Source organism: Syngnathus leptorhynchus, chromosome 15, assembly GCF_054491065.1.
Source record: "Syngnathus leptorhynchus isolate UIUO chromosome 15, UIUO_Slep, whole genome shotgun sequence".
In the NCBI taxonomy this organism is placed as follows: Eukaryota; Metazoa; Chordata; class Actinopteri; order Syngnathiformes; family Syngnathidae; genus Syngnathus; species Syngnathus leptorhynchus.
In genome coordinates this window covers 1,635,431-1,651,747 of record NC_141209.1, presented here as the reverse complement: position 1 = coordinate 1,651,747, position 16,317 = coordinate 1,635,431, and the positions used below count along the sequence as shown (strand labels likewise).

The window sequence follows — 16,317 nt, the reverse complement described above, 5'->3', positions numbered from 1 at the left end:
GCAGACAAATAACTTGTTCTTATTAAACAATGCCGCTGCAATTAAACACCTACTTTCTCACCCATCTTTTGTTTCAATTTCCCTGATAGGCTTCTGGAGCTGATGGGTGGTAAAGTTTGACAAGATGATGATCATCACTCCAACGTAGCTGCAGGGCAGTCGACTGCTCGTGTTGATGAGCCACTTTTATTTATGACTTAATGAATTACTCTGTGACAACCACCCACCACGCAGCATTTTCAATCTGGATCAGGAAAGGTTTTTGTCTCCAGGCACTTTTGGATTGGCACAGGTTTCCCTCAACCAACCCGCTTTCCATTTGCCCCAGGCACTGATGAAATGAGGTTTTCTCAAGAAGCCGCCAATGTTTTACCGCACCTACTGTTTGAGATAGTTCAGCGTTGCATCACACTCGTATGACGGGGCCCCCGAGGATTAATGAATGAACAGGGGGGCGCTTTAGCGGGGCTCTTTCATATTTTTTTTAGCCCTGCGCATCTGCGGTCTATCAGGCCCGGCCCATTCAGAGCAGCCATAGAAGTGAGTGTATTTTGGGCCGGACTGAGTTTAGGCCCACACAGAAATGCTGACAGAGACAGTCAAAGAAAAAAAAATAAAGGAGGGAGAAATGAAATTATCCAGGAATAATTATGTCCAAGAGAATTGGCAGATAAAAGGTTTCAATGCGCAAAGGTTTATGTACAAGGGAGAGAACAGCCAGTGTGATGTTTCAGTCGTGTGCAGACATCTTGGACTTTTTTTGTAGATAATGTTTTTCTACATAGTCATGAATAGAAACTTTTTGAAACTAGCCTAGAAGAATCTAAAAAGGTACTAATATATACATTTTTATCATTTGAATCACAATACATCCATCCATCCATCCATCTGCTTTCTATGAATTGAGAGGTAGACTGCTAACAAATAAGTGTATGCGCAAATAAATAAATAAAACTCCTTTTTTTGACAGTTCATCCTTGGCAAAAGTCTGCTCTCGACTAAGATTTGTTCTTGTGAGCTTTTTACAGTTGAAGAATTTGGCAAAAATAACACAAAGACAAGAATGAGCCCAAAACAAAAGGAAGAAAATCCTTGGCTGTAATTTGTGCCTGGTTGTCTATATTAATAGCGTTAAAGATAACAGTTGTCTTATTGATACACCTGATCAGATCCTATTTCATTTGGCTCACTGATTGAGGCAATTTGCATGGGCCCGTGTAATGTGGATACAGCTTTTGGGCTATGATTCCCCACATTAATATTTAATAGCCATCAAAGTGTCTTTTCAAAGTATAGGGTGACGCTCCGATCTCCCGCTCTAGTCACAATAGAGCAGATTCCGGAGCGTCCAGACGACTTCTGGGTCATCTTATCCTTCCCTCGCCGCCGATGACACCTGTAGCGCCTCTCCGCCGACAGTAAATCACGTGACCATTTCCTGACAAAGAAATCCTAATCCGTGTGACCAAGCGGCCTCCTCGGCACAAGACGGATTGAAACCCGAGGCGACGGCATTAAGAATTAAAAATGCAAGAAAGTGGTCCCCGTGCTCGCCTTGTTTTGTCATCACTGTTCCATTAGTGTCACTTTATTCCGCACCTCCTCCCGTCAGCACCTTAGGGTCAATATCGGGAATACCGGGCGGCTTTCGGCTCAAATGGTTGCAATAAACCCAGTCGACGCAAAACTTTGTGAAATATTTATCAGCAACCTTGCGCAATGTTAACAAAAAGGTTTCACTCTACATAGAGTTTAGCATCTTTATGATTGATGATTGATTAGAGGGGCCCAGATTATCATGCTACCTCCTGCAAGGCTCCCTCCCATATGCTCCGCATCTGTGTCTGATTGCTTTTGTGTCTTCCTCTTGTAGAACTGTAATATTATTTGGATGAATGATCTGTTAGGAATGTCGTTTCTGTGACACCACTTTAAAAAAAACAACAACAATCGTGAAGAAATTTCGAATGACTAAACGTCTCCGTGCGGTTTATTTGTACCAGAAGAAATCAGAAGAGATCCTAAACTGCGTCTAACACACACAGCACATTGAGAAACGTGAATTTCATATCACGCATGCATAATACAATTTGTGTCTAATCAAGAAAATAAGATTATATCTGTCTTACCCACCAGCTGAAGGGCATCTCACTGAGTGACAAATAAATTCATCCTTCAGTTTCCAGCTTACCTCATTGCAGAATGGCTGTTTATATATTAACGCTCATTCAAAAAGTTTCCTGGAAGTGACCATAATTACATGCTTTAATGAAAACACGTAAGGCTTTCCAGTTTATAAAGGAGGCTAAAATGTAGGTCTGTCTGGACTAAAAGGAGCCAGCTCACAAAGTAAGAGTGACTGCGGAGAACTGTTTTGGAGTGTTTTAAACTTGATAGCACATGAGAGATAATATTGAATCAGCTGGTGTGACATCACACAAATCAGGCTTTGGGGAAGCATTCATTTAAAAAAATACATATATACATACATGGCCACACACTGCTTTGGCTCTTGTCTACATCCTTTATCAAAGTACTCTTAATGCGGTGTCCATCATTTTTGTTCATGCCAGTATTCACATTTTTTCATTTTATTTTATATTTGATTTGTTTTATTTATTTAATTTTTTTTGGTTAATTTTATGGATTTACTTTATTTGTTTTAATTGTTGCATTTTTTTTTTATTTATTTTCTATTTCAATGATTTGAAAGTGCTCCACGGCTCTTGAATCTCACTTCTACGTCAATAAATACAGCCAAAATAGCATGAGCAATAAGTTGAACTATACGTATGCCCATGCTCTAATATGATAGAATTAGTATCTGTGTTTTAAGGTTTGGCCATTTAGGTGAAATTCTAAGCCGGACAGGGAGTCATTTGGACACAGGGAAAATTGATTTTGACCATCAGCACTTTCTCATTTTCAAACAGCGCCTGCGGCTAAATGGGTTAGCCTGTTAAACACATTACACAGGTAGCTTCTCCTTTCCTCCCCAATGATTATGTGTCTGCCTTGAGCAATTGATATTTCTTGCAAATAAGAAAATTATCATATTCCATGACTGGAAAGAGAAATTAGGGCGTTAGAGACTCCAGACTCGGGACCGAGCGAGAGAGAGAGAGAGAGAGAGAGAGAGAGACAGCGCTGCATTTTTCTTTATTCTTGATTTTTTCAAAGGGTGGGGCGCACATATCAAGTGTCCTGAGCTATATGGGAACGAACGGTGGTCCTGTCAAACCTCATCAATAGAACTATACGCTCCACTATCAGTGTGACAGAAGGAAGACTTTACCGCTGCTCAGGCACATAAAGAAGCCTTCTAATCATAATTCCAGCCTGTTATTCATTTTGATCTGCATCAAGCATTGATCCTTTTTCCAGTCACTTGATTTATCTGCTCGGGTCTGGAGCCGTGCCGGAAAGAATCAACAAGGCACTAGTTGGTAGCGATGAGGTGTTTGCCATTATGTGGTTGATCCAGCCTACTGCATCATCCAGCCATGCTTTTTCCTCACAACATCTGTTTGCCGCTTTGGCAGTCTAAGTCGAACCACGTGGAGGAATCCGATAGCGGCCCTCGGTTTGGAGCGGCGCTTAACCTGGCCGGCGGTGTCTGTGAGATGGACGTGACCTTTCTGCATACATCCTTCTATGTTTACTCACAGATACTTGAATGCGGCCCAGCTCATCCATCCTACATCCTGTCATGGGTTTTTGCGGCCGCCGTGCCCACAGGAGTGGCCGAGCGATAAGGAGCATTTACTGTAGGGCCGGTCGGCACGCCGACACCAAACGCACTAATGAGAGTGAGACAAAGCCACAGGCCACAGACATCCAGTAAACAGCAGACCACAAGATGCAAGCTCTCTCCCTCAGTCCCTCCATTTCCACATGCAGGTATTGAACACACAGAGGCACCACCTTTCTCTTTGAGTTTCTTAGTGCTTTCACTTACTTGCATAATTAACTACACTGGGCTCAGTTAGTGGTGAATTTGCATTAGGTGCAGAGGCCATTTTTTTTCTTTCTAATGTGTGCAATGAATCAGGGACACGAGTGGTCTTGGTGTTCAATTCAATATTTCTGTTTTGTGTGTGTTCCATTATGGAATTGGGCCTGTGATAGTAAAAAAAAAAAGAAAAAAAATTGAGATGATGAGCATAGAACTAACACAAAGAGCGTGTCGACAAAAGCAGTGGAAAATAATAAGCGATAACATTACCGTAGAATGACGTTTTTAAATGAATAGATTTTTCTTTGTTGTGTTGTATTTTGTCGTGATTCGTTTTGGTGTGGTTTGGTTTTTACTGGTGTCAGTCTAGATATGGAACAAATAAATTCATGTGACATGGAAATGTTTGTTTTGAAATTAGAACTTGGAAGTCAAATTATTTCACTGACCCAATTGTGATTCCACTTTATTTTATATTCAAAAGAAAGCAGTGATTTAATTAGGAAATGAATGTGGCCTAATGTAGTTAGTGTCTCTTTCTGACTTTCTGATCTGCTTCTGCCAGCTTTCTCTTCACTGTCAGCGTGTTGTTTTCCTTTCGGACAGCTCGGCGGTCTCGGACTGGCGTACGCCGATGTTTTCATTGGGGTTTGGGTCACAAATGTTTCAGCCCCACATAGCAACAAATGGCCGGGCAAATAAAATTAAGGAAAAATTCAATTGATCAATTATTCTACACAGTAATAAATTCTGGTTGTTTTAAAATGAATCATACTGTAAATGTTCTGTGCTGTCTGGACAATTCATAACGCTGATGGGAATTTCAGAGAGACTGTGACAAGGAGAACAATTAATTTCCTTTCCAGGGATGTCGCCTACTAAGTGAGTAAGTACTCCACCGATTCTTTTCAAATTGTGCCAGGCAGGTGGCGTAGCAACTCTGGAATAATTGTGTCATTGTTTTGCATTCTCTCTGGCAAGTAGTCAACGTAACGAGCAGTATTTGACGGTTGAGTCAGGCAATAGGAATAATCCATCTCCGGCTTGTCTAATATGCTGTGCGAGCCATGTGCTTCCAGTTACGTCAGCGCTCGGTCCTGAGCAGAGGTTAAGTGAAACTACCTGTTGCTCCGTGTCGAACGATTATTTGCTTTGTCCACGGCGGCGGCGGGGGCACTGCCAGATCATCAAACACTTTCACCCTGCATGCTCTCCCTGGGGTTCGTTATTGTTACGTTTAAACGTGTTACTGCTTAAAGGCTTGTGGTGTGACAAAAAAAAAAAGCAGAGCGGCTAACTATAGATGGCCCTCCTCATACATATTCACAGTAATGATGATTGTGAGTCTGGAATCGATAGAGTAAATATTGAAAAATGAGCTTTCTACTTGCAAATGGGATGTGACATGAAAGTGAACTGGAGGCCTGGCTCTGGTTTCCTGTCTGAATGACTGCTAATTAATGCAGCAGACGAAGGACATCACTCTTGTCTGGTCTGAAAATGCCACAAAGCAGTTCTGGGACTTTTTTTTTTTTTCTTCATTTTTTGAAGAATCCATGGTCCATTAGTGGATTTGTAAATCCATCCATCAATTTTACATACGGTTTATCGTCATGAGGGTTCTGGAGCTTATTTCAGCTGCCTTTGGGCGAGAGGCGGCATACGCCCGAGACTGGTCGCCATCCAGCTTTTGCAATCTACCTTCTTTTTTTTTTTTTTCTTCTTTCTACCAAGGAAAGAGAAAGAAGATCAAGGCTTTTTCACCCTCTATTAGTTAGCAGAGCCCATCCATACTCCAAGCTTTCCAAAACCGCAGATGATTAGTCAACGTCTCTCCGCTCGACTTCATTTGCAAGATTGGGAGATCAAAAGGCCACGTAGATCCTCCGAGATGATCTATAATCACTGGAGACTCCAGCGAGATCATTAAATACGCTACTATGGGTGTCTTTGCCCCAGTTCCAAATTTCTGCTCCCTTTAGCAGACGCCACTCATGGGGAAACATTGGCGCCTCCCATAGACTGTGATTAAAGTAAATGAATGAAATAAGATACAAGGAAATTGAAATGATTAGTTTTTATAGTAACCACGATGACTGGCAAGGCCCCCAGAACTTCGGAACAGGAACAGCTGAGCCAATACAGCCATTCGGTCGGATTGTAAATTAGGGGAGACCGGCGAGCAGAGCGGGCACTCCATAATAGCAACCAAGCAACGTAAGACAAAAATGACATTCCAGCCCAAGGCTTTCGCCATGAAATACAGTCAGCTTTCAAAAATGTCTGGTTTTGATCACAGACAGATATTGACATTTCTGTCACACAAGAATGTCATTTTTACTTGGATTTCAGTCTGAGGCAGTATGTTTGAAATGAAAGTGAAACAGTGCTAAAGCCTTGAACCACCATCGTATTTACAGTCCAGAAAAGAAACCCACACATGCTGATTGACTTCCATGTTGTTGTCATTTCCATAATGTTTTGAATTTTTCCTCATGGGATGAATAGGAAATGGACTGCTATCGTAAAGTACGTAAATGGAAACACGATGTAGACTGAAACTGACGCCAGCATCATCAAATAAACACGTTCAGCATGTTTGTAAGTTTCCTCGGTCAGTTTTGTTCTTTTTGTTTTTTGGGTTCATTTTGCACCCAGACGCTTTCCACTGGTTTTTTATTTGCCATGACTGGTACGCTCGTGAGGTGGCATCAGAATAGAGTCAAAGAGAAATAAAACGAAATGAAATCCTTTTTTTAGGAGTTTTACCAATGTCTTGTGTGACGTTGTCACTGTCGGGGTTTGAGAAAGAATTCTTCAGAATTTTGGGGGTTGAACTCCAAATTGTATAATTTTTGGAAAAATAATAATACAAAGTGGATCTTCACAGACACAACACCACTGCCTTGGTGTCGTATGAGAAATTCCCAACCTCCAAAATTGCATGCAGAACCAGTTCGGACAGTCAATCTGTCAAATGAAATGGCAAATTACAGAGTCTGGTCAAAGTGAACAAAGGGCGGTATCATTTATAAAACGTGCTTTGCCAGTGCACATGGAGTCGCAATTTCACATTCTCAAAAGTATGTGAATGTTCTTAATGGCTTAATGCTATCAAAATAAGCACAAAAGCCAAATTGTCCACCCCAAAATAGCATTATTTTGCATAACTTTGCAGCCTTCATATTCTGACCGCCCCCCCCCCAGCCGGGCATTGTGCCATTTGTTCCTCTCCGTCTTCTCTCATCACCTGTTTCCCCTCTCGAAGCCACACACGACTCCTTTTCCACCTTGCAGCTTGACTCCAAAAGTCTGCAGGAAGGCATGAGTGGTACTTTTTTGTATTATTGTCATCAGAGAGGAACAAAAGCTAAGATTGGCCTTGTGAAAAGTACTCCACTAAGTCAAAACAGCTGCAAGGATGTGCATCTCGCTGTGGGGGGGGGGGGCGCTAGATCATGGCCGGCTGCCAAGTTGGAAGCTCCGTAGATTCCTACTAGGGCACACAATGTCGCTTGCACTAGTGGCCAAAACCAAAACCACCATGACCATGAGGGGAAGTGACATCATTCGCTATGGTTTGGCAGCCAGCTATGATGGCATTATAATAGTGATGGCCTCACACTTGAAAAAGCATCCAAAAATGGCTTCACCACTGAGCACGATGAATGATGAAGGTGAATGTTATTTCATCTGCTTGTTGCCAAACAGGTACAAATATAATCCGACCGTCATGGAGCAATCACTAATTTGGATTTGGATTATCAGGAGGTTTTATGGAGAATTTATAGTGCGCAGAGTATAAATCTTAATTGTGTTCTCCCACGTGACACATTTTGTCATATACTGTAGAACAAGATTGTGGTTGATTGGATAATCCTAAATGACTGTACTGGTCCAGACAATGTAGTGGGGACTGTGTAACACGTGAATCTGAGATTTGGACTACATATTCTGACTATATTAAATAGTTGTGTTATTTTTTGTAGCTGTTTTTGTTTTCCTTTCACTTTCCTTTCATTGCTGGCGTTTTGAAACAAACGATTGTCCTGAATCATCCCCAAACGTTTGTTTATATAGAAGATTCAATATTATTGTGAGGTGTGATCTGAATTCAATAGATCCCTCCCTCCTCTTTCACCTTGCTCCTCTGTTGCAATGGGATATGACAACAGGAGATGGGCACGGCATGGCTCATTCTTTCTAACTTCATCATAGCAAGCCCCGTGAGGGGCTACGAGAGTCTGAAAACACCCTGGTCCATTACTCAGAGCGAGCTGCTAACCTGGAGGTGGAGTGTTCCCTCAGAGGCTTTTTGGCTTTAATGGACTCTGTTAAACACATTCTCTCAGTATATTACTTTTAGGCTTGACCCCTATCTGGTTTCTATATACTCAAGCTTATTGTGTCCCATGTTGGTCTTATTATTTTTTTTCTGGTCTACATTTGTAATATTAATGTCATGTTTTTGTTTTTTTTTCTATGCAGGTACTTTAATGTTTTAAGATTTATAAATGGACCAGTTGTCTGAAATTTCTTTGGGCAGTACTCGACTCAAGAGTGTGTGATTAAATCACATGAGAGCGGAAAGTGTCGTTCATTAGCCCACAAGTCATTATTCCTGCTTTCAAAATTTAAAATGTGTATGTTGCCTTTTTTCAAAGAACTTGGTCAAACCTTTTTTTTCAGTGATGTCAAGAAATATATTTTGCCAGTATTTCAAGTCTCTCCGCCTGGAAAACGTTTAAATATAAATGTTGTGCCTCACAAAATGTCTTTCTTCAAGGATATAAAAGATCTTTTGAATACTTAAATAGCTCAGAAGGAAAAGCGTACTAACCACAAAGAAACGTCTCATTTATCACTGAGAGGGTTGCCAGTGGTGTTGTTGTTGACACTTGTTGAAGATATTTGGCGCTGGCCTCCTCATCATCAGATTTCAGGTTGGAATGTCAGTACCTTGTAGTCCACATGAAAGAAGTCTGTATTTTCTGGATGAAACAATTTGTTGGTTCACATCAGATCAGATGAGAACTTTGTTGGAGATCAATGGAATGTCCTTTTTGCATCTACAAGCAATTTTTAGAAGCCAATTTTTTTTTTCCTTCCCAGGGAGTCAAATAGGGGACAATTTGTAGGAGACTGTTGTCTCACACGGCTGGCTATTTGTCCTGGGGTTTTTCTCCGTTACCAACCTTCATCAACTGGGCATTGTTTGATCAATTGAGAAATTCTGAAGCAAATTGTTTACCATGACATTTTTGGGCCCTGCTCAAGGGAAGTCTTGTGCGTATCATGAGGAGAAAGGTGTTTTTTCCCCTTTTTTCTTTTCTTTTTTCTATTTTTTGTGTTTTCCAACTGCTCTGTGCTTTTCATATAAACTGAAAGCGCCAATTGTTTGGGCTGCTGGTGAACACTATAAGAAGCTTTTGAATTGTGAGGATCAACTGTAAAATGTATCGTTTTTGTATTGTATCGGATTGTATTTTATTGTATTGTATTGTATTGTATTGTATTGTTTTGTTTTGTTTTGTTTTGTTTTGTCAGAGAATTTCAGTGAAATGTTTCCCTCTTGTGGTTGATTTGGGGTTTGACATGCAGAAACAGGCTATTATCAATTGCAAGTCTCGGACACTTTACAAGTTATTATTATTAGTAGTATTATTATCATTATTATTATTGTTATTATTATTATTATTATTATTATTATTATTATTATCATCATTGTTGTTGCTCAAGTGTTCCTCTCTCTCATAGTCCCACTTGGCCACCCACTGATTAGAATCAAACTTTTTATTGCTGTCCTTTGAGTTTATATTGTTGTTGCACTTTTGTTATGATCAGTAATTATGATCATAAAGTTGGTAGATCATTCCATTGGATGACAACTCTGGAGACATGGATGTGCCCACAATGTACTAGCGGTGTCTCTGTGGTTGCTGCTAGTGGAAAAACCATAATGGCCTTTAATTGGAGGCTTAATTGTGTGTGTGTGGTGGAGCAAAAGCATTGGCTACAAAACGTGCGGTATTTGAGTGCCTATACGTGCTTCTTCTGCGTAATAGGTGGAGTTGACGCACTCCAAAACGACTGCTCCTTATGGCCAGTGAATAGCTCAAGAAGCAAGATCCATCCCAAATTATGAATGTCATGATGTATAATATTTGCCTGCGGGATAAATGAGTTTATTAGTGAGCCGAGATCACACATACACGGTCATTTGTGTTGACACAAAGATACGTTTGGTGTGAGGCGCATTATAGACATCCTTTTCCAAATAGCTGCGTGATAGATATACTATGCCCTCTGGAAATGTAGTACAGCAACATCAATAGGATGCATTTGGACTGCCGGGATGACTGATAATGTGCTGTGAAGAACCGTTCCAGATGGAAATATGTTGATGACCATGGAAGAGATGAAGTTAGAAATACTGCTATAGCATTTTGGTCAAAGACAGCCAGCCTCAACATTCAGACGTGTGAAGAAAAAAATGGCAAAATGGAATTAGCAGTTCCTAAAAAAAACTAAAAGCATCATTTGTTCAAACTCATTCATTTTATCAGTAGTTTATTGTGTATTTTTTAATCATAGTTGTGTCATGTAAATTTTCATTTCCACGTGTCCACTTGTGTGTCGCAATTATCAGAATGAACTACTCCGCTGGTGGACAGCCAATAAAAAGTCCAATACAGTGTAACCTCGGATGAAGAAGGAGTATGAGCAGATATTTTCCAGGATGCTGGTCAAAATTGTTCAAATGATTTTTTTCCACATCAGAAAAAGAGATGAAACTGTGATCAAGTGTTCCAGGGTCAACTGTCACCATCATACATTTATGAATTGTAGAGGAATGTATGGAGTATCATTTTAACATGATGAACGTCATGTCATGCAAGTGTAAAAAGAAGTCAAACAAAAAAATTGAAGATTTGTCAGATACTTTTCCATTTTGTCTCCGACTCTGACAAGTTGGCAGCGTTTCTGGAAGCAGTTATTTTCACTTTGCATGGTAGAATTTGAACAATTACCAGTGTCCACTGACTAAACTTTTCCAAAGTTCATGAACCCCAGTTCAAGCCTCATTTTTTGTGACATACTGCCACATCACTGCTCGCTCAGTTTGCCATTTCAATGTGGATTTTTTTTATGCTGTTTGTGTTGTTATCCACACGTTATCAAAAATACATATACCAAATTGCAATGATAATTCTTCATTGGAAATAAGAGCACCATAGCTCAAGCTAAGATTGTCAGTGAGTGTAGAAAAAAAAAAAATCCGTACCACAGTTTGGAAGATGGAGGGGGGCAAGGAAAAAGATGAAACAACTCAAGTTGTCCCTGGTCTTGATCACGTTGGCACTAGTGGGGAACATTGGGGTGAGATGGAAAACAAGACGCCATCTTTATGTTCCATTCATGTCTGCTGTGCCTCAGGCCAGGCCAGGCCAGGCCAGGCCAGGCCAGGCCGGGCCAGGCCCATCGGACTCCCACACTCCCGTTGACACATTCACATAAATGCACACTTGCTCCAGCTTTTGGTTCCACTCCAGTGACAAGAGGCTGTAGTCAGCGTGGCGACGCTTCAGGAGTAGCTCCTCATCTTGGAGAAGCATGTTTGCTTTGGCCTGGAATTAATAACTTTTCATTTAGTGCGGAAATGACAGGAATAGTAATTAAGGAAATGGAATGATTTTATTGGCCATGATGTTTATATTAACTTCCAGATGTGAAGCAGCTGCTTGTGCAGTAAGCAGTGCCTAATCCCCCACACATCCATGTGCAACCTGGGTAAACTTTTTATGAAGAGTAACAAAATTAACATATATAATAATATGTTTCCAGGATTCAAACTAATATTACATCCAGTTTGATGAACATGGATGCTTGTGAGGCACCATAAAGTCTGTTTGCTATTCATGAATGTGTCCCCCAAGTGTAATTTATTTGCAGATATAACGTTACTCTATTTGAGGCATGATTTGCTTGACTGCTAAAGTTAATATTGAAGAGTGGCTGTTCAGCAGTTTTGGGTGGGCTCGCCTCGCACATGTGAGATCCGTATCGTACTGCGCTAAAGTTCACTGAACACTAAGTGGCAATGACATTATTGCACGATTCCTCATATTGCCTGGCACTCAAACCATTTCAAATTTAAATCACGCTCGGCAAAACTAACTGACTCAAATACAACGGGATGCTTCTGATAAACTTCTGACCGTTACCAGGTGGGGAAAAAAAAAAGAGAAAATCAAAGAGGCTGTAACTTGCGTCACTTTTGAAATCATTTGAGAGGCATTTGTACATCAAGTTGCTTTGTGTTTTTCACAGCAATAGACAGAGCGTCTCCATTACTGTAGCAAGAGATGGCTGTGTTGTGCTCCCATCTGGTTTCCAGTGAAAATGCATCACTCCATTAACAATGCCTCTGATCTTCAGGACACTTTAATCTAAGACTATAAACCCAATTTAATTACATCCTGCAAAAGGGCTCTATTAGTGCAATGCAATCAAATAGGGATTGCATTCATTTGGCAACTCAAAAATGATCAAATGGCTTTTGAAAGTGTTTACTTTTGTCAGCGGCGACTCATATTTAAAGGCCCATGGATATAATTGATACTTGTGCTTTTTTTATGGTCAAAAACACATTTCATTGGTAGGATGATTGAGAATATATTTTCCTTTTTCTGAACAGACTTTTTATTGAGCACGTGGCTGCATGGTTAACCTCCCACGCCTCACTGTAGTGTGTGTTGTTTGTCTCAGTGCAGTTTTTTTTATTAGTCAAGCAGTAAATTGTCTAATTCAATTTTATAGTCACACAGATAACTCAGATTACATTATAATAATGCACAAAACATAATTGTAAACATGTAAGATGTTTTTTTTAATTGAACTGTAAGCAAACTACTACACGATATATGCATGTATAAATGTTACTTTCTAAAACTTGCGTGATAGTTTAATGGAAGACTTGAACTTGTTTGGTTGTTTGTTTTTGAGCTCATTTAGATACCATACAATAAGATAAGTTCAGAGGAGAAAAGTTTTTTCTTTTTTTCCTTTTTTTGTATCAAATGCACTGCATTGATATCACACGTTTTAGCATATACATAAAAAGTAAACCACATGACAATCAGTTGATTTCAATGTCCAATCATTGCTTCGGATGGGAACGTTGCCCCTGCCAACATGGCCGCCCCGTAGGCACGGCTGTGAGACGGGATGTTACAGCTTGCTTTATTTTTTTTAATTGAAAACAACAAACCTCTGTTGTTCTTGTTGTGTCCATTAATGTTGGACTATATATACAAATGTTTTAAATAATAATTTAATACATTCATTTTGAAAAAAAATATTGCGCAATATCCGCTTCACCACCTTCGGTACTTCCGGTGTGCAGTGCGGTAATGGCGTCCGCTAGTAAGGTTTGTATTCCACCTTGTTTTCATGGAATTTCGTGAAATTTCTGTGTTCATACTGCTGCCGATGGACGTTTATAACAATTATGTGTGTATTATATATATATATAGATATAGATATATGTCCGTACTTGGTAATCGTTGTAATGATACGGCTTTGTGGCGATGTTGTTATGCTAACGGCTTGTGAGCTAACTTTAAAATCTTCAAGACACGTTAGTTATTAAATGATCCACTGTTGAATCGCTGACTATTTAATATAATTTTTGATTCATTAACTGTCAATGTGACTTCAGGAGACGAGTACACCCACTGAGGGGGAGCTGACGGAAACAATCGCGTCTTCAAAGAGAGAAGACAGACTACGGAAGTTCCGCGAGTTACATTTTAAACGGGTAGGAGTGTTAGCGTATTCATCATTTAAGTCCATTGTGTCTCAATTGGTCATGCTTAGTGCTCATTTAAAAACGGCTCTCTGGTATAACTTGTCATCTCCCACTTCTTAGGGACCTCACAAGAAACATGCATTTTCTTACTCACAATAGTGTCCTGAAAGATGTTTTGCATCCTCCTCCACAGAATGAAGCACGCAAGCTCAATCACCAGGAAGTCGTGGAGGAGGATAAGAGGCTGAAGCTCCCCTCTAACTGGGAGGCTAAAAAAGCCAGACTGGAATGGGAAATTAATAAAGATGAAAAGAAAAAGGTATTATGACACATGATCCTAAAAAGTGCAACTTCAGTCAGGTCAATAGATAATGGAAATGGACAGAAATCCATTGTGGTGGTGTCAAGAGTAGACATGAAATGAACAAGATGTGGTTTAACTGCACATTTTTATATTTTACTTGAGGCTGTTCACAACCGATCTTGCTGTAGTGCTCTGTCAAAGTAAAACAATCATCAGTGTTGTTTTGTGTGATCATAACAACCCACACTGAAGGTATCTATCTTCTAAACAAGTCTTTTTTTTTTCCCCCGTTGTTAGTAATTCAATTGGGGTCTGTATTATTTTTTTTTTTTTAGGAATGTGCAGCCAAAGGGGAAGACTACCACCGAGTGAAACTTCTTGACATCACGGCTGATGATGCAGAGCGGTGGGAGAGAAAGAAAAAGAAGAAGAATCCTGACATGGGATTTGCAGGTTGGGGGGGGCTAAATCGATTTAAAATCTTTGCAATGGTTTTCTTCCTCGATCAGTGATTCAAAAGACACTATTGAGCCATGAGAAAAATCGACACTGTCGACATTTCGTAACCCAAATGTTCAAACTCAGGTTATGCTGAGGCCCAATTTAGGCAGTATCAGAGGCTCAGCAAGCAGATCAAACCAGACATGCAAAACTATGAGAAGCAACGAGAGGAATGGTGAGTAAATGTCCAATTTATACATTGATGTATTAGTACTTGGAAATTGCCTCTGGCCATTCTGCTTTTTTTGTTGTTGTTGTTTCTCTGATGAAAAGACACAGGAGAATGATATGCGAGCACTTCTCTACTTTTATAACCATATCTAGTCAAGTATAATCAATCCCGAGGATTTTGCTCGGCTTATTCGTCTCAGCGTTCATCCCGTCACATGTGCACAAAAGTACATCTTATACATAAACGACCGGACCTCACTTTTGCCCCGGGGATAGTTTCATCCAAACTCTCCACTGTAATCTAAAGAATTTCGACTGTGAATCTCTGGCAAGCACACGAAGGTCAAAGAAGTGCCTGCAGGGTTGTCTCGCCTTTTAAATGTTGCCGCACGCGCAAGCGTGAAGGATGCACCGACACATTTGGCCCCGGGCCGCGCTATCGTCTTTCAGCCCAACGACGGAGCTCACAAAGGCCGTATAGAGAAGCCCGTTCATGTATGCTAAATTGCTGATTTGCCATGGCTCTGTATTTCTAATTAATTTTTTTGCATTTACCCCCGCAGCGGTGAGGACTTCCACCCCACATCCAATAGCTTGATCCACGGCACCCACGTTCCCTCGGAGAAGGGCATCGACCGCATGGTGGAAGATGTCGAGAAACAGTAAGTCAAAAGATTAGTCCGGTTATTGCTCTGATGCTGGCCGGAGGAACGGGGAGGTTTTTAAAATCCCTGAAATCATGTTAATACGAACAAAAAGCGCGGAACCGCCATTGTGAAGTAGAAATGTCGTATTTGCAAGTACGTTCGAACGGCGGGCGGCAAAGATGTTTTCCTTTTTCGGACATCATGTCTTTATTTGGTACATATACGTGCAGACGGGCTAAACCCACGGTTATCGATAAAACAGCAAAACGCTTTGGCTGTAAATGGAAAACCTTTGGTTATTTTAGCCATACCGTCAGCCGCTGTTTACTTTGGTTAGCCACATACCCAAGTCGAGCCTTTTCAAATTGCCGCAGACCGATGCCAGATTATCCTTTCGCAGAATTACTTTGAGACTTGTTTTGATGCTCGATTTGATCACACTACCGTGCAAAACCACCCGACTGCCCCCAAATGAGTAACAAGGCCCGACTGTGAGAATGTTTGACATTCAACAAATAGTGTGGAGAGAGACACATTGGCACGTTATACAAATGAGGTTTTCGAGTTCAACACCGCACGCAAGGAGGCGATCGGGGTCAAATGGACCACTAACACGCTGCCTTCCTTTCCTGTCGCGCAGGATCGAAAAGCGTGCCAAGTATAGCCGACGAAGGGCCTACAACGACGACGCGGACATCGACTATATCAACGAGAGGAACGCCAAGTTCAACCAGAAGGCCGAACGCTATTACGGCAAATACACAGCAGAGATCAAGCAGAACCTGGAGAGAGGCACTGCTGTGTAAGTCGCCCTTCAAACGCGGTGTTTGTTTGTGCAGTACACTTTTAAGAATACCGTTTGGAGTATTCTCACCCTTATTTTTTAAATAAACCATTCAGAGAACACAAGTTGGTTGTGTGTGTGTGC

General features: G+C 40.8%; 1 protein-coding gene across 1 annotated transcript; it reads left to right on the top strand.

Annotated features, from left to right (window-relative positions):
- Positions 1-13,275: 13,275 nt before the first annotated feature.
- On the top strand, positions 13,276-16,298 carry syf2 (SYF2 pre-mRNA-splicing factor). The gene is made up of 7 exons (XM_085932771.1): positions 13,276-13,386; positions 13,677-13,775; positions 13,960-14,085; positions 14,406-14,523; positions 14,656-14,746; positions 15,306-15,404; positions 16,030-16,298. The coding sequence occupies exons 1-7, from the start codon at positions 13,369-13,371 to the stop codon at positions 16,193-16,195; spliced, it is 717 nt and encodes a 238-aa protein (XP_085788897.1). The 5' UTR covers positions 13,276-13,368; the 3' UTR covers positions 16,196-16,298.
- The last annotated feature ends 19 nt before the right edge of the window (positions 16,299-16,317 follow it).